Source organism: Papilio machaon, chromosome 10, assembly GCF_912999745.1.
Source record: "Papilio machaon chromosome 10, ilPapMach1.1, whole genome shotgun sequence".
NCBI classification, from domain to species: Eukaryota; Metazoa; Arthropoda; class Insecta; order Lepidoptera; family Papilionidae; genus Papilio; species Papilio machaon.
The window spans coordinates 4,800,278-4,824,884 of NC_059995.1; the positions used below are offsets into that span (position 1 = coordinate 4,800,278).

The following is a 24,607-nucleotide window of genomic DNA, read 5'->3' on the forward strand; positions in this document are numbered from 1 at the left end:
TGGCGCGCTCCGCCGCTTGTTATTTCAGTAGTGATTGCGGGCGCTAGACGTTCGCGCCTTCTTGTGTTTATTCGTACACGTGACCCCACACGCCGGCGGACATTCGATCATTTACAGGTAAATATTAATTATACTTACATTGATAAATTGCGATTTCACAAAAAAAAAAAAACAATTTCTTTTGGTGTGAAAGTGTCTTTATAATATCTGTTATATGTGGTGTGGAATTGTCTTAGTAATTTATTTTATTAAAATATTTTTTTTAAAGTTATCTTGTTATGCATGATTATTTATCCTTAAATGGATCTTGTACTCGAGGTAAACGAAATGTTGCAAAGTTTTAAGCCAATTAAAAGTGAAGGAGGAGATTGTATTAAGTTAAAACTTACTTAAAAGTAAGTCCATAAGAATAATATTAAGCAACTTATACATTATAAATAATGTATCAAAATCACGACAAAATCTTATTTTTTAAAGTAAGGAGGTCATACGACACTAAAAGCTGCATTAAACTTTTTGAGGATAATCAAACTGAAGGAAGATTGTCTTGTAATAAGTAATCTGAGGGAAGATTATCATTTTATAAAAAAATTAACTTCAACAAAATTCTTCCCGATAGTAAAAGAACTTTAGAAAGCATTAGTTTATTTAGTAAAAATACTGTCTCTTATCTAATTTATGAAAAAAAGTTTATTGTTTTGATTTTACGATGTATTTTAAATTACTGTCGATAATATATACCAAGACCGAAAAAGGGCACAATTATTTAAAAAAAACACCGCTTTTGAAGTTATCCAGTCTCGTCATAATTACATAGGCAGACCTTAATGTAGACCGTTCATACTAAAGCTGCGATGAGGGACGTTCTTAGCGTCTAATTACAATTCAGTGTGACAGTTAAAGTTAGAATCAATACGCCTTCCAAATGGGATGTGGTTTAGCGGAACTGACTCACAAACATGATTTGAAAGTCCGCGTTCTTGCTGTACTGAGTCTAACACTCGTCAACTTGTCAAGTTATTTCCAAACTTGAACATTGTGACCTTTAACTAGCTTAGATATTGTTTATCTAAGACAACATCCGGTCTTATTCACGACATGGCTGTTACATTTAAAGGAAATCATACTTAGGTTTAGACAAGGTTGAAATCGACTGTTTTGACTTAGAATCTAAACCACATTTTTTAACTTGCACAGTTTAAGATAGCACTTTTTCTTTCTGTTAAGCTCCTTAAGCCGTCAGCGTGAAGTTAAATTAATTATGACCGTTCCTAATAGGCGGTTTATTTTTAATCCTAAACAAAGGTCTCGTGATTCCGTGTACAAAATGGGTTGGATAAAAGAGTTTTCAGTAAAACACTTGGTTTAAAGTACAACACTCTATTCGTTTTTCAAACAGCTTTAATAATGCTCATCTGTAACAATTTAACCATGTTTCCACTGCAGAAACTCTCGCACAAAACATATCGTTATCTCTTTCATTAACAATAACTCTCTCTCTTTCTTTTATCATATAATAACACGGGTGTTTCGGAAAAGGAAGTTCAGTATTAGCGTTGCAAATGTCGACACCAGTCCAAAGAAAAGTAAAATCCTTGAAGAATCCAACTGTCAAATCAAAGATAATATTCGCCATCGAATAATGCAGCGTAAACAATAGTTCATTGTCTAATAATTTGCCAGTAGTGTATTTACAAACATGAAGGAACAATGGGCGGGTAACAAGGGGAGGAAGTTGTTCTGAAGCTATGAACACATCACAGCTTATAATAGTTATTACGCTATACACTGTCTAGCATTATAAATAACTCGCACACTTCGATAACAATCGATGTCGTATCAATTACATAATTGTCTACATGTCATCAAGTAACTGAAATCAATAAAACATCTGGATATTTATTGTTTTTTTTTTCTTGTAATTCGAGTCTTTGGCAATTATTTTTCTCCTCGGTACAAAAAAGGCTAGTTAAGATACTTTACATACTTGCTTTTAAACTAAAAACTGTGTGTTTGACTGAAATTATACAAAACATTTAATTGTATAAATGCTTAAAAGTAAAAGTTTTATTTTCGCGGTTAGGTAAGATAATTAATTCGGTATAAGGATTTTTTATTATACTTATATATTATTTTTATTAATTAAACACAGAAGAGTAATACCACTATTAAAATGAAATTGTGGGCCAAATATGTCGAAAAATTCAACAATAAATCATACTTATGCAAAACAATCTTAAGAAAATATCAAAAACAGTATAGAAAAGAAATCGTATAGATTTCTGTTCCAAAACTTTGTTATCTGCACAGCTTTTCAAATACATTCTTTTTTGATACAGAGCAAAATATGGATCTATGTTGTCCGAAATAAAGATTTTTTGAATTTTGAATTTTGAAAACATAATATTTTTAATATTCACAGTTTGTGTATTCCGTTCCTATAATTCTAAAATTTACATTCCAATCCTCGGATACATATTGAACAATTAAAACAATAATTTGACAATGCTTTTTCACCCAGAAAAATAATAGCAATGTGTATACTAAAGTATGATTCTGTCGCAATTAACTACGCCTCCATGTAATTTGTAATTTTAATAGTTTGAAAATTATTATTATTAAAAAAATTTATGTATAAAATGTAAAATTACCCTTCTTGTGTAGCTCAAAATAACAAGTAACAAGGAACCTTTGAGATCCAATAAATCGGATACCGCATTAAGGTCGTTGTAAACGCCCCTAGTCATTCGGTGATGTGGTTCAGTTTCTGGATAAATTGTAAATTAATAACCTTTCATTACTTGTCTGTTTATGTCGATCAGTACTCGACCGGTAGTTTGCTAGTTTTACACTGTGATAAAACAGTGAGGCAGTCCAGTAGGATAGAACAGTTTGGTTTAAACGTTAAATCGTTTAAACGCATAAACTGATTCAGAACTTCAGTTTAGGTGTAAGCGAACGGTTAAAGTATCATCCGATGTAGCTTATCGAAAAGTTAAAAATGTTTGGAATTGACAATTTTGATATATTACTTGCTTGTCATATATTTATTCTTATGAATTTTGACAAATTTTGTCAATTGTACAAGCAATATCGCTAGTCGATTGTGACTTGTCTACCTACTTAGTACTGTTTTGACAGTAAGTGTGCGTTCAAGCAATAGCAATACTGCACTATCTAATGCTCTATGTCACACTATTCTGCCCTAGTGTGCAACTAACAACAAATGACCGGCTGCTAGGCTCAGATACCATTTGTAAACAGATTAAATAATTTAGTTGCCCGAATTTGTGTTACGAGCTGTATCACCTTGATTGTTACAAAAGAATGTAATAACAGACTATTATACGATTGGTTAAATAAGATGATTTATTGAGTAGACATTATGTGATATGTTGTTGAATCTAAACTGTGCTTTAAATGTATCATAAATTATATTCTATGGCAAAATTAATGGTACAATTTTAAAATTCCAATGTAGTTTTTTTGTTTTATTTTGAACAATACAAACAAAAAAAAAACAGTGGTAAAATACCACCCACAGCTTGAAAGAAACGTGATAAAATATAATAAAACTGTTCTATTTTTCTATAACTAGATTTAATAGTTTTGTAGTCTTTATTGTGTGAAAATCACCTAAAGGTAATGATTCATTGCCGAATAATTTAATCTTACTAATATTATAAATGCGAATGTTTGGATGGATGGATGTGTATTTGTAGGTATCTCCAGAATGGCTCAAAGGATCTTGATTTAATTTGGCACAGATGTAGATCATAGTCTGGAAGAACACAAAGGCTACTTGTTATGTCTTTTTTAACCACGCGCGGACGTAGTCGCGGGCGATAGTTAGTTCTGTAATAAAGAAAAGTGAAAATAATAGACAGTAATAGAAATTGAATATAAATATTTTTCTCATATTTCTTAGAAACTTACGAGTCGTCTAAGTAACAACGTAAGTTAACAATGTAAGTTTACATACCGTGTCATGATTGATCGAATAATAAAAAGAAAATTTTCTCACAATTGCTGGGAAAACGACTAATGGTTAATATGTCACCATAACAGTTTTCTATGTATATTCATATCAGGTCAGTTCTTGTTGATAAAAATTATCACAAATTTTATGATTATGTAAAAGGCCTTGTTAAATTGTTTTCTTTAACCTTCTTTTTTATATTATCATAACTATGAATAGTGTATGATTGCTGTAAGTGACAAATTATGGTTAAATATATCCAGAAAAATCTCCTAAATACTTCTATTTCTTAAAATTATATAAAATATTAAGTTAACTTTTATAATACATGTCCCAAGTAGGATTGGCGACAGTCAGGCGGCTGGCCTTAAAAAATTAAGCTAAAACTTTAAGGTTCGTAAAACCTCGTGTGCCGACCCCACGTGAGTGGGAAATGGCCAGGGAGATGATGATGAATACATGACTTGTTATAAAAACACTATCCTTCCTATCCTAAGCTCCTACAATATTTCACTGTATATATAGCGGCGTAATACGTTTACGACACATTACCAATGGCAACTAAAAAAAATCGGTCGAGGACTTATCAAAGCTATGAGACTCTAGTGTAAACATTTATTCAATATTTTATTATACTTTCATTATGTAATAATATACACGGTAAAAAAACAACGAAATGAAACGAACCAATGACATAGAACAACAATTAATGTTTTAATCAAAAAGAAAACAAGTCGGTATCTATCATACTTAAAGTAAAGAAAATAAAACCGTTACGTTTTTATTTTCGTATACGTTCTTGTATAAAAACATATCGTCATCGCTCTCTTTTTCTTACATAAAACTGAGAAAACGAATATGTCATAATAATGTTTCAGTAGTGGAATTTCACGGTTAGAATTTTAAACGACAAGTTCATGGACCTTTTCGCTTCATCAATGCTTCACAAAAAAGTTTAGCGAGAATTTAGGGCAATTTGCTTCGTCATTTTTACTTTAATTTCGGTATCGACGTCGATAAACATTGCAGTCTAAGATAAAGTAAGGCATTTTTTTTACACTCGTATTATTTATCAATGAGTTGTATAACAATTAATTCACATATATATCAAAGAATAAAATACCTTGATAAGCACTGGATTTACAACTCAATCTTTTCCATTGAAAATATAATACATTATTGTTGTGGCCATTTAAAGTAATTGTTGAGGCGGCTCATGTAACATTGGTGTAAACCAAATTAATGTCATGAGGTTAGTGTCGGAGCAGTGAAAGTGTTTTCGAATTTCACCGCAGCGGACAGCGGATAGCGGCGGTGCGTGTGTTTCAACTCCATTGTATATGTGTTTCACGTTTTACGCGCTTATTAAAAAACCAGATTCACTTTCGATCTCTACGTTTCTGTCCAGGAATATCTAAAACTTGTTACGCCGAAGCGAATAACGGTATAAATGCAAATAAATTTCGTTGTTCATTGATACGTACGACAAGAATTTCGACGCCATTCCTATGTTTTATTATATAACTAAAATTATTTTCTAATATACATTGTATTTGCGTAAAAGTAAATCTGCCGTATTTTATTAAATGTGATTTGAAAGATAATATGTATCTTTATACATAAAAATTTAGTCAAAAAGCAATTGTGGTAATAAATAAAATATAAACTAAAAAGTAACTGCTAAACGGACTGTTGTTATTTGACCCAAGGTTAAATTTTATAGTTCCTTAAGACAGTAGTTATTTATTACCTGAATTACCAAAAACAAGGCCTTAATTAATATCGTTATTATTTATTATAGCTTCCCGCATTCGTGTGTACGTACTACGAGTAGTTTACTATGAAAAACGGTCTGTTTTATACCAGTAATAATAAAAAGTAGTGATGCAACGGAAGTGTCTTAGCGGAACCAGAAACGGAAACAGATGTCAAAAATAAATTTTAGCAGAAACGGAAACGGAAGCGGATGCGGAAACAGAAGTGTAAATAATATGAAAAAAAAAACATATTTACAAATATTTATTTTTTTGTTAAAAACAGTTTGTATTCGTTTTTAATTTAATAAGGCATTGGATATCGGTGTCCTTTAGCCTTCAATGTATGTATTTTTACTGTGCTGCAATAAGTTAAAATACGTGTTGACAAACGGAGGCTTTTAAATATTAAAACTTAAAAATAAAAATATTACTAAATAATAAAAATTCACCGTAAAAAGTTTTGGCTCCCAGCTGTTACCTTTTTTATTTTGTAAACAGTGAATGTGTTAAGTATTAAATACACCAAATCTACATTAGAAAAAGATCTGGCACTTGACTTGCAATCTGCAGGGGCTGGGTTCGTATCCCGCCATGTACCAATGTGTTTTTCGATTTACATATCTACATTTATCCGACGTTCTTACGGTGAAGGAAACCATAGTGATGCTGCCTGCACATATCTGAGAAAAAATTCAATGATATGTGTGAAGTCAACCCGCTCTGGGCCTGTGTGGTTGACTATGGCCTAGTCACCCCTAATTTGGGGTAGGCTCCGAGCCCCTTAGTGGGGATGTATAGTGAGCTGATGATAATAATGATGATGATATATTAAATGGTTATCACTTATTCAAAAGTACATTCAATAACTCGTAAGTATGAAATAGTCACATTTTGCCAGTTGTCAAATTTTATATGGGCAACAACTACACAGTTATCTCCAGCAAGAGAAACTGATTGTTTCAGCAGCAGCAGAAAATATTACGCGCTTAAATTCACAAAAAAAGTACGTAAACAAACAAATGCGACAAGTGCCGAAAGGCCGCGCACGGACTGCGCGTCTCGCGCCGCGCCTTTGGATCTCTCAGCCGTCGTAAAGTTCCGTTTTATCTCCGTTATAAAAGTTGCGGAAACAGAAGCAGAAACGGATGTTGAAAAGCACGCGGAACTTCCGCACTTGCGGAAACGGAAACAGATATCCGTTGCATCACTAATAAAAAGGAATATGCTTTTTAAACTCTTTCCATGTTGACTTTAGACGAAACTACATGAAGGTATAAATAAAAAAATATATATTTATAAATAAACTCAATAATCATTCTGTATCGTTGTTAATTTGCTGTTTTTAAAGGAGACAAAAAGTATATGAACTAATACAGACTATAAAAGGCGTTAAAGAAATGTATAATAGCAGGCCTATAAATAATTAAGATAGTTTATGCGTAGGAATGTTGTTCTTAGTCGGCAGCAGTTATTTCTTAGTATCCAACAATGGCTTGTATCCTGCAGTCTAAACGTACTAAAACTAAACACAATCATAATAAATGTTGTAACACACTTCGTCCAGTTTTCTTCTTGGAGCCAATAGCGAACTTTGTTTTAATGTCGTATAATAGTTTAATTTGATAAATTGTTATGACAGATTAAAATATATTCTATTAATGTAACTTGTTTTTACAACGAATGTTAGACGTCAATATACTATTTAAGAGTAGTTCACGGAGTTTATGGAGCTTTTGAGGTTTTGGAATTCGCATAGGTTTAAGAATTAGCAAACAATACAAGATTTTTCTCTCTCGTTTTCTTAAAAAAAAAACAAATGAAGCACAATACAGATCTCAAAATGCTTGTGAAAATAGGTGGCAGTTAAAACGCAAAGTTATACATTACGTATTTTAATAAGTAAGCGAAAAAGTCAAAGAGATAAAATTAATTTATGGTTGTAGAAACATGAAGTGAGAATTATAACATACGTCTTGTTAACACAACTACTAGTGTAACTATTGTTATGATTTATTTACTGTTCTCTGTTAAGACTCATTCACAATGTTACTAGAAAAAGGTTATAGAGTAAAAGGTTATATAGAGAAGCCAGTTTTATATGATCTTATAAGTTTGGAGTCTTTACATTATTGTTTAAAGATTGTATACACCGTTGCAGCTTTTGATATTTTGCCGAATATTATTCGTGAAATTATAGAATAAACAAGCGATATAACTATGGTATAAATGTAATCTGTACTTTCAGTATGAATGGGCCATTGTAATTTACATTGCCATTTCGTAAACTCGTACAAGAAGTCTTTCGAGTAATTTCCTTCAATAAATTTCCTAATCACGCAAGCAAAAAAGACGTCGCTTGACGCAAATTAAAAAAAAAAGCTTAATTTAGTTCTAGTTACTAAGACATCAGAGTTTATTAGTATTTCAAGAATATGTTATTATTTTGCCTGATTAATTTAAAGCACGTATTTCTATTGCTACGAACGTATATGTAATAGAAGGTTAATAGTAACCATTTAATGGCGTCGTTGACCACTAGACCTTGCGCGCTTTTGTCTTTCACGCTCCGTGACTTTTGTCAGGATAATAAAGCGTGTTATTTTGAAAGTGAACCTATGCTAAGCTATGTTATTAATTTATTGAAGCGTACTAATACTATATCGTACAGTTTTGGTAACCGCATATCTTAATATTTGTACGATTTTGTTAATTTATATAACTGCTGGTTTATTTAATTGCTAAGGGTCCTATTCTTTCTGGATCCGTGTATAGGCAGCATGCTATTTATGCGTTTCTAAAATATGCATCCAATTTTGATAAAATTAAAGTTAAACCCTAAAAAAATCTAATCAGTTTTGTTAAAAACTCATAATTTTTTTTAATCGTAAAGCACGCAATGTTTAAAAAATAAATTATTTTTATTGAAGTAGCCTTGTATTGCTTGTGATGTATTTTTCTATTAAATAAATTCTTATACCAAGCTTTTACGTAAAGTAAAACATATGCTGTAAAATAAGTTACAAAATTATTTCTAGAACGTGTTAAGATTTCCTATAGTGAGCTACGGAAAGCTTATAAACGTCCTGATCAGCAACTGATCACAGTTAATGTGATAATAATACATCCTGTGTTGTGACCCATAACAACTTAAGGTTGTCTATGAAATTATGTTAAACACTATTTATAAATACAGATTATTAAATGATCTCTATCTATTATAATAATATGATACTATAATTGGGTTTCAGTAAACTGTAACTATTTACTGTTTGTTAATTTATTCTAGTTATACAAGATTTCTTACGTCACCTTTCGTAAGACATTTTCATGTAAACAACTTAAGTTATAACAAAAATAAAGCTATCATTACGTAGTATATGGATATTTACTTTCAAAATTTAATTAGTATCATTCTTATGTTTGTACTCATACGAAAAACAGCAAGTCGTTTTACGTAATATGCAAACGTCTCACTTTTTATAAATGATTTGTATTTACTATATGTAATAATGAAAAATGTTTAATACATTTTTAAACTATGTTTGAAATTTCGCTTTTCGCTTTTTTTATCGCATTTTTTTTTCATTTACTACGATATAGTTTTTTTAACTAAGTTTAAACGTAGTTTAAAATGAAAAAAATCGATCTCTTCTTAAAATCAAAAAAATATTTTATAAGCTTTATATAAAATCTTGAACATTCTAGCAATAATCATATCAGTTTAAGATTGAGACTATTTTCATTATTTTTATCTTTTTATCATATAGTCAGTCAATGGCAGTACATAATATACTAAATATTCCTTAGGCACAATTTTGAGATTATGGCAATGTTACTGTTCAACTTTCAAGAGTAAATACGATTGTTTATATTTAACAAAAATGTACTACGTTAGTTTATGAAATTGTTTAACACCAGACAATTATAATGAAGAACAAATTTCATGTCTTATCTATGGAACCCATTCCAGGAATCACTGCTAGAAAATTATTAATTAAATAGTTACTGTTACGCATACCAGATTTTAATGCGCATGTTTCTAAATAATTTTTCGTATAAATCGTACTAATTTAATGTAACATATGACGGTAAATTGATTTTAATTGCACATTATAAGCACGAAAGTGTTAAGTTATGTAAATACATAAGTTTGCGTGTTGCCGTTAATTTGAGGATGATGTTCGTACTATCAATTTACACTGAAACTAGCAGTCGAATAATTAATAAGGATAATTGAAAAATAAATCGAACAATAATAATTATTTAGTTTTTTCCCGTCTGTTTGGATTTTATGATGCGTTTTGATAGTGCATTTTCCATTGGTGAACAAATTATATAGGAACAAAGTGTGGCTATTGAGCGTAGCCGAAACCGACTAGAATGAATGCATAGATATAGATGTATGAATCTAGAGGACGCAAGATATGTGAAAAATGGAAATACTAAAACTACTAATAATTTGGGTTACGGACGAGAAATATGTTGTTGATAAATTAAAGGTGGATACCAAAAAGGCTTTCTTGGCTTAATATTTTTTTTTATTCAATGTTTCAAGTAACAATAAAATAAATCGGCGATAGCAAATACACAAACGGGCATTCTTGTATGAAACAGAAATCGCGGTCAATGTTGCCATAACATGTTCTATATGTGCAAGTACAAAGCCGAGCTTTAATCAAAATATACGACGTGCAGGTTCCAAATATTTTACCGATTGTTTTTCGTATATTGATACTTGTACTTTAATTAGATGGTGAGCTAGATTTTTTAGTATAAGGTGGCAAACGAGCTTGTGGCATCCTGAATTCGCGAATTCTGAAAATAGAGAAGTGACCGCTGCTCTCAGACATCCGCAATTGCAGATGCGTTGCCTACCTTTCAACATAGATAGAGTATTTTCCACTTCCACTTCCCAACTTATCCTTATAAGAACTACTACAGTTACTTATCATTTTTTAAGATTCAATACCATAAGCGACAACATTATGAATTCTCACAGTTTTTACTTCTATTAAATGTGCACATTTAAGTAGGATAAAAAAAACTATTGTAATACATTTTATTTCACTTCCCATAACAATCAGTAATTGCGCTGTCCTTGTGTAGTCGTGCGCCCACATTCCATATAGCCTAGAGTGGCTATTGTAGTGACTTAACTAGTGGTCCGTCAATCTGTTACTTTGACTTACGTTTAATATTAAACTAAAATAATACCTTTTAAGCGATTAAAAGTGGCAATAAGTAAAAAATTAGAGAACTTACTTATCAGGAAATACTTAATGACTATTAAAAGCTTGGCAGGGGGAGGGGATTTGTTGCCCTAAAGAGCGTAAGACTACACTATAATACGAAATTTATTCTGATGTGATGTCATTGATTTACTGATGATAATTCATTTGTTACAAAGTTTAGTTACAAAAATAAAATAGTTAAAATTACATAACGTAGTATAATTTACGCCAGTTTATGTTACATTCGTATATTGTATTACAAAGATAGGACAATACAATATAATTATTACGAAATTAAATGTAAAGCAATATGGTAAGGAAATTTATTTCACCGTAATGTCGGATAGAGTAGACATATCTGTCAACTGCAAGCGACATTTAAATTACATTTGTAGCGTTCGCAGAATCTTTTTACAATTATTTGCACGGAAATTAAATAAATTGAACATAAATTAAATAAATAATTCTTAAATGTTTGTTGTAATATAGATAAACAATATTTACATTAAAGATTTTTTTTCTTTAGGTATTATGCGTGCAAATGAAATGAGTGCCGAATATGTAAAAATTTTTTCATGCAATAACAACTTACTTTATTTCAATGACGTCACAGCAGCGTGTTTGATTGTACAGCCTACAAAAAATATGTTGGGAAATAATCTGACGAGACTAACACCGAAAGTTTAACTGTGTTGCTCGTTGTAAATACAAGGGCATACGCGGGGAATTGAGACGTGAGCGGGCGGTAAAGATTTTATTTAGTAAAATTTAAAATGTTATTGACGATTTAAAACGTACAATTCGTTGTGTTGTTATTATTTTAATATTTTGCACAAATTGAACGTACACCTTACAGTGACGTAAATAATTTTGACATTTGAAAATTAAAAATTAAATTATTGCTTTTTGCTTGTTTTAACAACATTAACTATAAAAAAATATTGTAATCATATATATGAGATTTTTTAATGCGGCAGCAAAAAAAAACAACGTTGAAATATAGTCAAGATAATACTAAAAAAATATATGTATAGTTTGTATTTCATGATTGATATTAAAAAGTTGAATTCTGTCCTTGATTCGTAACCTTGGTCGTGATAACTGCAAGAGGTCATTGTCATATATTTTTTTTGTGTCTAAAGGTAAACTACACTTAAAAGTCACGCGAAATTTTATTTAAATTAATCTAGACCTTGGAAAAAAGGACTTGTTTCCTTTAAAAAAAATAAAGCATAATTGAATGGTTTGGATAGAAGCAAGGTCAAAATAATTATTTTTAAAGACAGAAAACAATCGCTTTCCTTTTTTTCATTTAAAGATTTAGATCAGTATTTTAACAAAAAGTTAAAGAATCTTACTAATATTATAAATGCGAATGTTTAGATGAATGGATGGATGGATGTTTGTTTGAAGGTATCTCAGGAACGGCTGAACGGATCTTGATGAAATTTGGCACAGATGAAGAACACATAGACTACTTATTAAGTTTTTTTTCGTTCGTCGCGGGCTACAGCTAGTTAATAAATAGTTAGGAAGCACTTTTTAATTACTTTGAACTGTGAGTGTTATTATTCACGTAACAATTATGCTAACATAAATTATAAATATGTATGTATTTTACACAGAAACACGTCATGGCGTCGAGTATATTGTTGCTAAGCGTGTGGATGGCAGCAGCGAGCGGTGCACTGGAAGTGGTGAACCAATGGAATCACCTCCAGTTCGACTTCCCCCCGGACCCCGTGCTGCTGGAGAAGTTCCAGCCTGAGAACACGGTGCCCACAGGCCTGGAAATAGGCTGGGACCGGCTCTATATTGGAATACCGAGGCTACGGGCTGGTGTGCCCGCTACTCTAGCCTGGGTACCACGTAGCCTACCACCCGGTGTTAGCCCCGTTTTACAGGTAATCTAGAAATTGACTTAAGTGTAGAAGACTTTCTACACTTAAGGTGAAGAAGAGATTCTTCTCCTTAAGTGTAGAAAACTACAGATAGTCTAATTTTATATTTAAGATTGATTTGTTATATATTTCAAGTTAAAGAATAATCGATTCGATTGCAAACATCTGCTAGCGTAATTTGAAGAATCTTAAATAAATTGACCATGCCGTTTTGGTGTCTGTAGGGACCACACACATCGTATTTAATTAATTAAATAACAACCGAATGAAAAATTGCCGTATATTCCTTCAAATAGATAAGAAGGCTATAAAAATTAAATTTAGCTAACGTATAATGTGTTAATATATGTATTATAAACGCAAATTAAATGGTAATTACCGACCGTAATACATCAATTAAAATGAGAACTTTATTAAATCTTGCATTTCTATTTTATTAATTAACATCCAAAAGGATATTGCATGAAGCTTTGCGGAATAATATCGAAATTAAAGTGTTATATTTAACAAAGTAATTATAAAATCCTAGTAACAAATGAAGATATAGATCTAACTGTACAGGCAAGTAAAGACAAGTCTATCCTGGTCTTATTACAAAACAGGATTTCCACATACATTGTATGTTTGTTGGAATAATAATATTTTATGTATATTTTACTATATTTCATACGAATATGAAAATATTGCTTATTTAAAGCTCTATGTTAAAATTACGCTGTTATTCAGATTCTAAAACGTTGAATTGATTAATATGTTACGGAAACAGAATTATTATAGTAACAGGTAGTATCGATTTTATTTGATAAATTAATATACTACAATATTATGTATAGTTATGTATTTATCTAGTATGTAACACCTAAGTGGATTAGTGAATGTGTCAAATAAATTAATACACAATTTGTATATTTATTCAATCCATTAAATAATACCTATATATATGTAATAACTGTGCATCGTATGATATCTATACATATTAATAAAATTGAAGTGTGTCTGTATGTAATATCTAAACATCTCATATTTCGTACACATCATGCATTTGTGTTGCTGATAAACAAAAAAAAAACATTTTTTTTTAATTTTCATTTGTATGTCTGTCCGCAAGGCTGCGTATGTTTCGGGTAATCTCTGGAAGATGGGTGATGCACGTGGGCGTATATTATAGGTTACTTTTTAGTTTAATTCTGTTCTGACGAAGTCACGGTCGACCGCAAATGTGTAATCTATCTAATATTATGTAAATCAAAAGCACTCTATCATAAAATATACATATTATATAATATTGTCATACGTTCAGACATATCGTAACTCAATACAATATTCATATTTTAAGTGATAGTGTAATAATTATAGCGTACTAGCTGTCGCCTGTGTCACCGTCCGCGCCGAATTAAATAAATAGAAAATTAGTAGCTTATGTGTTCTTGTAGACCGTGTTATATACATAGGCCTAATTTCATCGAGATCCATGTAGCCGTTCTGTAGATACCTTCTAACAAATGTCCATCCATTCATCCATCTAAAATTTCACATTTACTCGTCTAATATTAGTAAGTTAAGTAAGATATAAATCTAATGTCACATTACAAAGCATATATGTGACCTACCTGACAGGCCAGTCGTAGTCGAATTAAATAACTGAGGATGATATAAAGTTTAAAATGTCTTCATGTATTATGAATATATTATAAATTTCTTTTTAAAAATTAATATTATTTTCTCTAACCCTCGAGGGGTTACTTGATATGTACCAATTATTTAAATTAGTTGTAACAAATTGTTAGCTCAAAGCTATTTGAGTTGAACATGAAATTCATTAGTACATACGATAACTTGCAAGTTGTTATAATTTTCGAATGTCCACATCTTTGAGATCAGGTTTTGTCGTTATTTTAGGCAACTCATTGCCTTTTTAGGTTTACATACTTTTTTAAGTAGCCTCTTTTCTTTATAAATGTAATAACTATACTTTATAATTTTAAGGTAGAAGACAGACACGTATTATTATATTTTGCTTACAAAACATACTATTTTAAAACTGGAAAATGGCTTTAAATTTTTAAAGCCACAAGATTTTTGCATTTCAGTATACTAATATAGTGCTAGTAATATCGTGAAATTGTAAAACTTGAAAGTAACTCATCAAATAAAAAAGTAGGTATACAAATACATTTGGGAAATTTTGTCTTATTTTCCGTACCACAAGCAATCTCTGTCTGTGGATAAATTCAACTGATTCGGTTCAACTTGTGCGAAACCAAGACGGGTCGTTACAAATTATTAATAAACTAAACTATTAATATTAGTATGCCTTAAGGAAAGCTGGAAAATTAATAAATAAAACGTACTTCGTACTTCTGTGAGGTCCATATTGCGCTCAATGCTAATATAGTTGTTTGCACAGTTCTCGAGAAAGCGTGAAGGGCGGCCACGATATACGAACTAAGGCCTGTTCCACACAGCCCTAACCACGAAAGCGCCTTTAGCGCATTGAAACACGAGAAAGTGTGTCGCATATTGAGTCTATCTGTTAAACGATCCGACGCGATACAACTAATCGAATCCTTGCCAATCTTAAATTTCGCTTAGGTTGCGCTTCGCTTTCGTGGCAAAGTGGCTGCAGACCTAAGAACAGCTGGCCTTGACGAGACAAACTCTATAGCCGTTGATAGTTGAAATGTGCGTCGATATTTTGTAATCGGCACAAGATAATGTCACCTGGGTGTTACTTACGCACTTTATTTTACAACACACACTCGATAAGTTTAGAAAAGTATCGCTTGTTGTAACGGTAAAAAAAAAATAACTACTTCATTAGGTAGCCTAGAATATTTAAAATATTAGTAGATTATTTACTGAAACAATTTAAGAAATATTACTTGTCCCATTTCAAACTCAAGACCTCACGTTCGGTAATCCGCCTTGTTAACCACTCGTTTACTTGTTTCTAAATTAAAATGTTGAATTTTCCTATATGCAACCGTATAAAATAAAAAATGACGTTGTTATGCACTTTAAAGACTGTTTTGGTGGCATTTAAACAGTAGTTGTTTGAAAACCGGTTGCGGTTATTCATGGACCTAGTTTCAAGTAAAGGGTTTGTTCTAATTTGTGTTCAAGACCACCTTGTTGTTCGCCAGTTAGAAGGTAGTTTGTCAATTTAAAAATAAACCGTAAATACTTTATTCCCAAACACCTTAGCAAATTTTTATCGTCTTGTGAAAATTACTTTGTTAAAATAACATGAGAAAACATAGACACGCTGCCGTGAAAATATTTTCCATAGATCATCAAATTCATGATATACATACTTAATAACACTCGTAATAACAGTATTTAAGGGAAAATAACAAAAATTAGCAATAAATGAGGTAACCAATAATTAAAAAGCTATTGTTACTGAGAAAACAAAAAGTAGTATATAAAATAACCTCATTCTCAGCGTTGAATCATTCTTACGTTTTACTGTATAGTATTGTATAGGTATTATCTGTGGTTATACGTTTCACCAAGGATATGCTCTATTTAAGAAAACGGCTTATGATTTTATTTTATAACAATTGGGATATCACAACTATAGTCGAAGTATAACAGATCTATACTATTTGCCAAGCTTGCCTCAAAGATAGCCTTTGTCTTTTTGTCCCTTATTCACTTATAACGATCATATACTTATATTTGTGTTCTGCAAAACAAAGTAAGCTTAGCAATTGATAAACGAATACTAAGTATATCTGAATTCACAAGACTTATAAGTAAATAATTTAAATTCTTACCACTGAGCCCTTTGTCCTCGAGACTGATTGACGGATTCGATAGAAGACATCGCTTGAATGAGTAAACAAAAAAGTTATAGGAATAATAATGTAGCTTTCGAAATAAAGCAGAACAGATTAAGATAGAATAGATTTATATTCCAACAATGCGCATACCTTTACAAATGAATACAAACACAACTGATTTACAATTGAATGTTCAATAAATAAATCAGGTTAAAAAGGAATAAATCGAACTTTTAAGGAAAAGAATGTTTTACAAAGTTTTTAAAAGGTGTTCATCTCTATGTCGTCAATTTACAAAACTAAGTAAAATTTGGTGAATATCAACCAGCTGGTAAAATTTCAAGTGTAAAGTATTATACCGTTCTATCAATTTCTCTTATCAGAATAGCTTAATAAGGCATTTGATCTTGGCTTTTCCAAAATTCCTCCATAATAACTTTAATGGTGACATATCGTCAAATTTTCTGAGAAAAGTATTGGACATATTCCCATCATTTGTAAATTCATATTTATATGTTTGTAAAACAAATTTGGTAGTTTTAACGTGTCTTATAATTTGGTCAGGCTTACCCGGACTGGTCGTGGCACACTGCTGGCCGCGGCGACATCAACTGCACAGGCCTAGTGTCTGTGTACCGCACGCGCGCCGACCGTTGCAACCGCCTTTGGGTCCTCGACTCCGGAGTATTCACCAGTCTTGATGATTTCCGCCGCGTCTGCCCGCCCAAAATACTAATCTTCGATATGGCTACTGATCGTTTGGTAAGTTCATCATAATTTCCATATCTTTTGACTTTATTACCATATTAGGTACCTTGTTTACATTTTTCTTTCTATGATCTATAATTTCTTCAGTCACTTCTTTATTATTATGTATGTAAGTATGTATGTATTATTATGAATATAAGTGTTAATTTTTATAAATTAAACAATATGCAATAGTTGCATACGGTTAAATACTAGGTCGGGTGATTAAAACAAAAAAGAAGTTAAAATGTTTTAAATTTCAAAATTAAATTTATTTGTCTATTAGGATCTTTTCGACTTTGTGTTAACGTCGGGAATTATATTACGAAGGTAATATGATTTCATTATAAGGTTAACATCATCTTCACTTGCAAAACATGTTTGCGAATATTACAGTTTGTAGGTTAATTGCAAAACATGAGGTTAATTAACTTCAAGTTGGCTGTTCAGGTTATGTTACAAATTTACTGAATTTGAAAGATAATATTGAACTAAAATTTTTTGCTAAGCAAGCTTTTACTCGCAATTCCATACGCACATAATTAAAAAAAAAAATCAGTAATAACTACTTGCCTGTCTGCTTTTACTGACAAGACTATCTCAGTGCCAAATTTCATCCAGATCTAAAGCCGATTTTGAGTTACCTATAAACAAAAATCCATCCATTAAAATAAACTTTCGCATTTGTTTTCGATTGAATATTTTGCAGTTTACCTCGGAGTCAAGTTAAATTATGCGAATGTCTGAACAAGATTAAATTATAGTAAAGTGAGACAGATTTATAAGCTTGCATTGTTTTCTTAATGCACGTAGCCGTGAGATATTTGTTGCGATCTATGTCGGTCATGGTAATAAGAGGCAGGTTTTATTTGACTACACATTTATCATTTACAAGTTCATTGAAATATCAACGTGCGAATTGTTCCTACATATTCAAGTAATTTCATTGAGTTAAAAGAAATTGTTCAACATTTTTAAAAGAAATTATTTAAAAATTTTTATTTTTTTGATAAACTTATAAAAATTCAAGTCAAGGATTGAATTAAATTATTATTTAACAGTAGGTTACGAGGTAAAGATAATGTTGGCGGATATATTCTTATAAAAATAATCTAATATTTTTCGAATGTATTGCTAACAGCAGAAGTTTTTTTTTTAAATTTCAGTTCAAGTTCAAATTCAGGGTCGCCGCCAAGATTTGATCTAGCTTCCGTGACAATTGTAGATTAAATTCCTTTCATCGAATTAAAATGTAATTAAACATTTATGGCCTTGTAATTTATATTTAGGATAAGCTGTTAGGTGTAGATTATATTTATAAACTATATTTATAAAGTTTTTGTATTGATTAACCTTGATTAACCTTGTAGGAAAGTGAAATTTTTCTAACGTATATCGTTTCATTGTCATATAATAATATAACATTTGATGATAATTTTACAGATACTATTATTTTATTAATTGAATTAGTTAAATGTTTTTTAATTAAATTACCAATTTGTTAAATCTTTTTATTTCGAGGGGGAAGTCTTCTGGGGGAAGAAAGGACCTTCTGGGGGAAAGGCAGGGTTATGTGATATTTGACTCACTAACCCCCCTCCCCTCTGTGGCCTTCCTAAAGTGCAACTAGTAAGAGCCCCGGGATCTCCAAAGGAACGCACCGGGAGACCAATTTGTTAAATCTACAAAATATGATAAATAATCAAGAGACTTTTCTCAACAGAATTAATTTCTCACGGTACTCTTTAGTGATTGAATATTATTACTATTGATTTGAAGGTTAGACGTATAAATTGCTTATTTGTAACGAAACTCAGATCAGCGTAAACTCATGCGGCAATTTAAATCTGTCATTTGAATTGATATAATGGACTTAATAAATCACTAATGTTTCGTTTTAAACTATGACATGAGTATTTTCTACCCATTCTTTCTTTTCTTTTCTTTTAATGTTATCGCAATCCATTTAATTTAATCGTAATACTGCGTAGAACGAGACTTAATGAAATATTTATTTAATCAATAATTTTTGGGTGTTGTGTAGTTGTTGTATCGTGTTAAATTTATAAAGTTGCTGTCCAATATTTTTAAAAACTTTATTTTGAGGACTGTTGTTATAGGTATTTGAATTCGGGCCTGGTCTGGTCTGGTTGTGATACGAATAACTTCATATAAAAGTTGATATAAAAATCAAAAGGATTGTGAAATCGATCAGATACCTAATAAGACATACCATTGACCAATTTAATACAAACATTTGTTACTTAGGGCGTTGCTTTAACTCGCGGTAAACGGTTGCGTTAGACGGTGTTATTGATTCGATTACTGTTAACTCGATACATAATCGTTAAGTTCAGTTATCACCTTGCTTTATGTAGATTTACATGATTCTTTTGTTAGCTAACTAATCTAAAATATTTTAGATTTACCGATCATTTATTTATTACGAAATTTTAAAATAAAAAGCTTTATTTCTTTTTATTTAGCTTACTTTAATTTTATGTTATACATATAAGCTCACTAGCTTATTACTTAATTAGAGAATAAACAAATAGAGTCAGATAATAATTATAAAAATATAGTTAATTTCATAAGTATACTAGTCCTCGCTTTCATTAAATATATGAATAAAAAAATGTGAACTTTTTCACATTCCAGTCGTTATTTTGGCGCCTGTAAGTCTTATCTCCTTGGGCTGGCAATAAAATGCCAATTACTTTTTTAAGCGAAAACATTTTGAAAAACAGAAGGTTAACATTGTGTTAGAGGTCAGCTTTTATCACGGTGAGAATTGGGCTATCTATATTAATACATATAATGTAAGCGAGAAAAATGAGTTTTCAAAAAACATAACCACACTCAAATTCTTAGTTTTTAGTTATTTTTATCTATAATATGCATATACAGATAATAATAGTCATAATAGTTATAAATGTGAATGTTTAGATGGATGGATGGATGGATGTTTGTTTGAAGGTATCTCCAGAACAACCAACATTAAGTTGCTCTACGTTACGATCTCTTGTTAAGATTTCCAAGAAAAAAATATAAAAGCGGATCCGGATATCACGCAAAGTAATCATTCGTTCTTGGAATACTGACATACATTTTTGTATAGAATTTTCTCATAACCAAAAGCTTTCCTTCGTAGTTGAATTAAGTCATAAATAGTAAATTAAGTTTAATCGAGTTTTGTTTGTCATTTTTTATTTCCTTTAGTTGGTAAATTGGAATTTGGACAAAATAGTCGATCAGGGTATAACCGTTACGGATAAGGAAAGACATTGGAATTCTTACTTATTGTGTTTGAGCGCAAATTTTTAATCTGTTTCCGAGAGCTGCAAAAATTGAAGAAAGTTTTAATTTGTAATTATTAGGCTGCTGTGAAGTTATTTAATGAACAAGTTAAATATCTAAAGGCTTTAACTGTCGTATTTTATATCGGAGGAAAACAAGTCTGCCAAATGCTGGTAGAACTCCCTAACAACAATAATATGTACCAGGAATAAGATCCCTTGGCAGGTTAAAGTCAATAAGTAGACAGGCAAGAGGTAAGAAGGTACAAAACTACTGTTTTCAGATATCTGGGAGGCTCTTATTTTAAAAACTATTTTAGGAAAAGCGGAGCGCAGCGAATTGTGGGGGAGGGCATTGCGTAGCGCGCCTATGACCTTGGGCCGCCAAGATTTTTGAAAATAACTATACAAGAATATAACATAACATTATATGACATAAAAGTAACTTATCAATTACAAAGAAGTAACATAGTTAAGTCGCTCATGACACGTGCCACATATTATGTGCGCTGGCAAGAACATAAAGTTAATTATCATTTAATTATGTATTATTAAATAACATTGTATGCGGATATAAATTTATTGATTCGTATCGTAACTTCTATGGTGGATAAAACGGCCGAGGTCATTATAACATTGGAAAGGGTGCGGTACGCTTTTGCAATGTTCGGTCTCAATACGCCATTATTATTCAATGAAACTGTCGCCGAATTGTAGCATGGCGGTTGGCGGCCGTTCGTTCCGATATTGAATTGTATGATGCGTACGCAACGAAGTATTAATATTTTTTAATCCGACAAAAAGTATTTAAACTAAGAAGTTCACACTCATATATACAAGGATATTATATAACATGTTGTTGCTGACACTTGATACTATTTAAAACTTGCTCTTTAAAATAAAGTAGCATTTTATATAAATTAATTGAAAGGTTGTGAAGTAAGTAGTAGTACCTGAAGTAGCCATTGAATTAACATATAAACAACTTTGAAGTCAAAGTTAACAATAATAAAATTATGATATCTTTTAAGTTGGACCAAAAAGCACATAGTTTAGCCCGAACATACATATTATACATATGTATAATAACGTATACTTGTCACTGTTTTCAGGTGCGCAGCGTGTACTTCCCGCGAGAGCTGCTGCGACCGAGCTCGCTGCTCACCAATATAGTGCTGGACGACACGCGTGCACCCAACCCCCATCTCGCCGCCACCTGCGACCACATCTTCGCCTACATCAGCGACACTGTCACTCCAGGTCACTTCACACGCATATATATTTTTATGTTCCTTCTAAATAGTCTTAAGTTATGTGGGGGTTCAAAAAAAGTGCATTGATAGACTGTACACACATCTAAACATCGGCTGATCAGAGGTCTATAAGAATGTCTTCTTATAATGCAGGCAGAGTTCATCTTGTATTGAGAATTTCAAGTAATAGTTATTATTCATGTTTTACGATCGTATGAACGGATGACTGCTTGTTGAGAAGAAAAAGACAATCTATAGACACTTATTTCTCTGTCCCTCGGAACATCAAAAATTTGATACTAGTATATTGTCAGTAAAATTGATCTATGTTCGTTGTTTTATCTTGAGAAGGTACCTCCCATAGAGGGTACGATAAAACACATTTTTAAAGGACCAAATGCGATATTTGGCAATTTTATCTAATAAAAATTTGCACCTTTATGCTAACATGCAAATGTTTACTTAATGTATCGTTGCTTCATAGAATAGTATGTCGTAAAACTTAAAGGCATGTCCGTCGCAATAACGTCCTGATGCCTTGAAATGTGGACGTTCCTAATGTTTGGATCGTTAAGCTTTAATGTTCTAGTTCTTTAACATATCACCGTATAAATAAGCACTTTACATTCTAAAATACGACATGAATTCGATTTTCGACATGAAACAGTTTTTTTTACGCAAGTAGGTAATTAAACAAGCACTCCTAGATACGATAACACAACTCACGCCCTTAACCCAAGGGTTAGGCAGAGATTGAGGTCCTTAGCATACCTCGCATCTTCCACATTCATACATCTACAGCAATGATTTGAACCCTTGATAGGAGTCTCACGGGCTCATGCTACTACTTTTTGTGCAGTAATTTTGGTTTAGGTTAGGTTTTTGTCCATGTATGATATTTAAAACCACAATTTCTACAGTAATATTTTTATAGCTTAAAGTGGTAGAGTTCGCAGCAATAGCAACCGTAATGGCGAGGTTTCAAACACTGAATACAAACCCGTTCACTGAAAATATTTAACACACATTTCACATTTCAGTTTGAACTTTATAAAAATGCTCTCATTCTACACACAGCGTTTCATATTTTGATAAGACGTAATTGACTTACGTTTTATTACTCGTGGCGTAAACTAGCCAATTAGGTTATTATCACGAACCTTGTAAGGCGCCACAATATTCTTGCGTGAAACGATCGAGGTGCAATTGTTAAATACGATGTAAGATAATGGAAAAGTTACCTAAAACAATTATAATTAACGAAAGTCTAAATTCTTATTATTCCTATAATTATTTCTTGATTATTTTAGTCAGTACTGTCGCAGTGAATTTCGCTTTTGTTAATTTTATTTATACAGAGCGAATGACTAATACTTTATTATATATAACTATATTTATATTTAAATTCGTTGTTATTTTATAAGTGATTTATAATCAAATAATATTTTGGTTAAATTGTTTACCAGTTTATTTGAAAATCTCTGCAAAATAAGGGCCGTATTTATAAATACGCTTAAAATTATCATTAAATACAAACTAACGATATAAGTAAATTTACCGGACTAACTGTAGGTTTCTGAGACCAAAATCTCTGTATATAATATTTCGTCACCCCTGTTTTTAACTGGGATTTTGGTCTCAAAAACCCTTGTAAGTGAAAAAAAACGTTATAAGAAAGTAATTATTCGCGATAAGGACTCCTTCTTGGAATATAACATACCATTTTATCAAACGAGTTGTCAATTATAGCACACTTAACCTGTCTCGATGCATGTACAAGTCAACATTTCCTAATATCATATCTAAACCTCTACGTACACAAAGCAACGTCAGTCTTCGTAACTAATATTGTATCCGCATATCGCAATGCACGCGCTCCGTACACACATTATATCGTCGACACGAGTCGTAAGTCCTGGCGTAGAGACTACATTTATATTGTATAGATTTGCTCCTCCACCTTGAAAATCGCAGCGACTCTTCTCAAGACAATCTTGACAAACAGGTTGCGAGCGAAACCCAGCGATTTTGGTCATTAAAAGACTAACACAATATAATATCATATAGGTTCTTACGCAGCATGGGTCGCCGACATTTCTATCTTTTATCGCCAAAGTTAATCGCTCACAACCTGTTTGTTAAGATCGTCGTAAGAAAAGTTAATTAAGTAGCCGTTGAGTAGTCGGAAATGTCTTTATTTCCGATAAGTATATAACAATTATGTGTTCCTAGTAATTTTCTGTTAAGTAGTGTGTAAGAGTTACGTTGTTAGTATAATTTGAACCCACTCAATATATTCTGACATCGTAATTTGCGACGCAGTGGTGCGTTTCGATTTTCACCTGTTTACTCGCATCGATCGAAACTTGATATCGTTTTTTAACGTTTATGCAATACAGTCCGACATTGGGGTCGTAGATTGCCATTTGTGCATTAATAAATTTTAGTTTCATTAATACTTCCATAAAAAAATCATAAGATTAGTTAAGTTAAGATTTGTTTAGGATATAAGTAGAATTGCTAATTTCTTTAGATATTGGAAGGAGATATTTGATTGATAATAGTTTTTGGGTAATTTTCTGCTTTTTTCAACTGCCTTGTTTCTAGCGGTATTTCCTAGCGTTTACTATGTGGGCTCTTTAAAAAAAGCAAACTTCC

At 31.5% G+C, this 24,607-nt stretch overlaps 1 protein-coding gene across 1 annotated transcript in view; it reads left to right on the top strand.

Moving 5' to 3' along the window:
• Positions 1–24,607, top strand: part of LOC106718203 (protein yellow) — a 30,254-nt gene continuing 5,647 nt past the window's right edge. The window contains exons 1-4 of the mRNA XM_014512219.2: positions 1–117; positions 12,593–12,871; positions 17,218–17,415; positions 21,809–21,956. Coding sequence (XP_014367705.2) covers positions 12,602–12,871; positions 17,218–17,415; positions 21,809–21,956 — 616 coding nt within the window. The 5' untranslated portion in view covers positions 1–117; positions 12,593–12,601. The remainder of the gene's footprint in view (positions 118–12,592; positions 12,872–17,217; positions 17,416–21,808; positions 21,957–24,607) is intronic.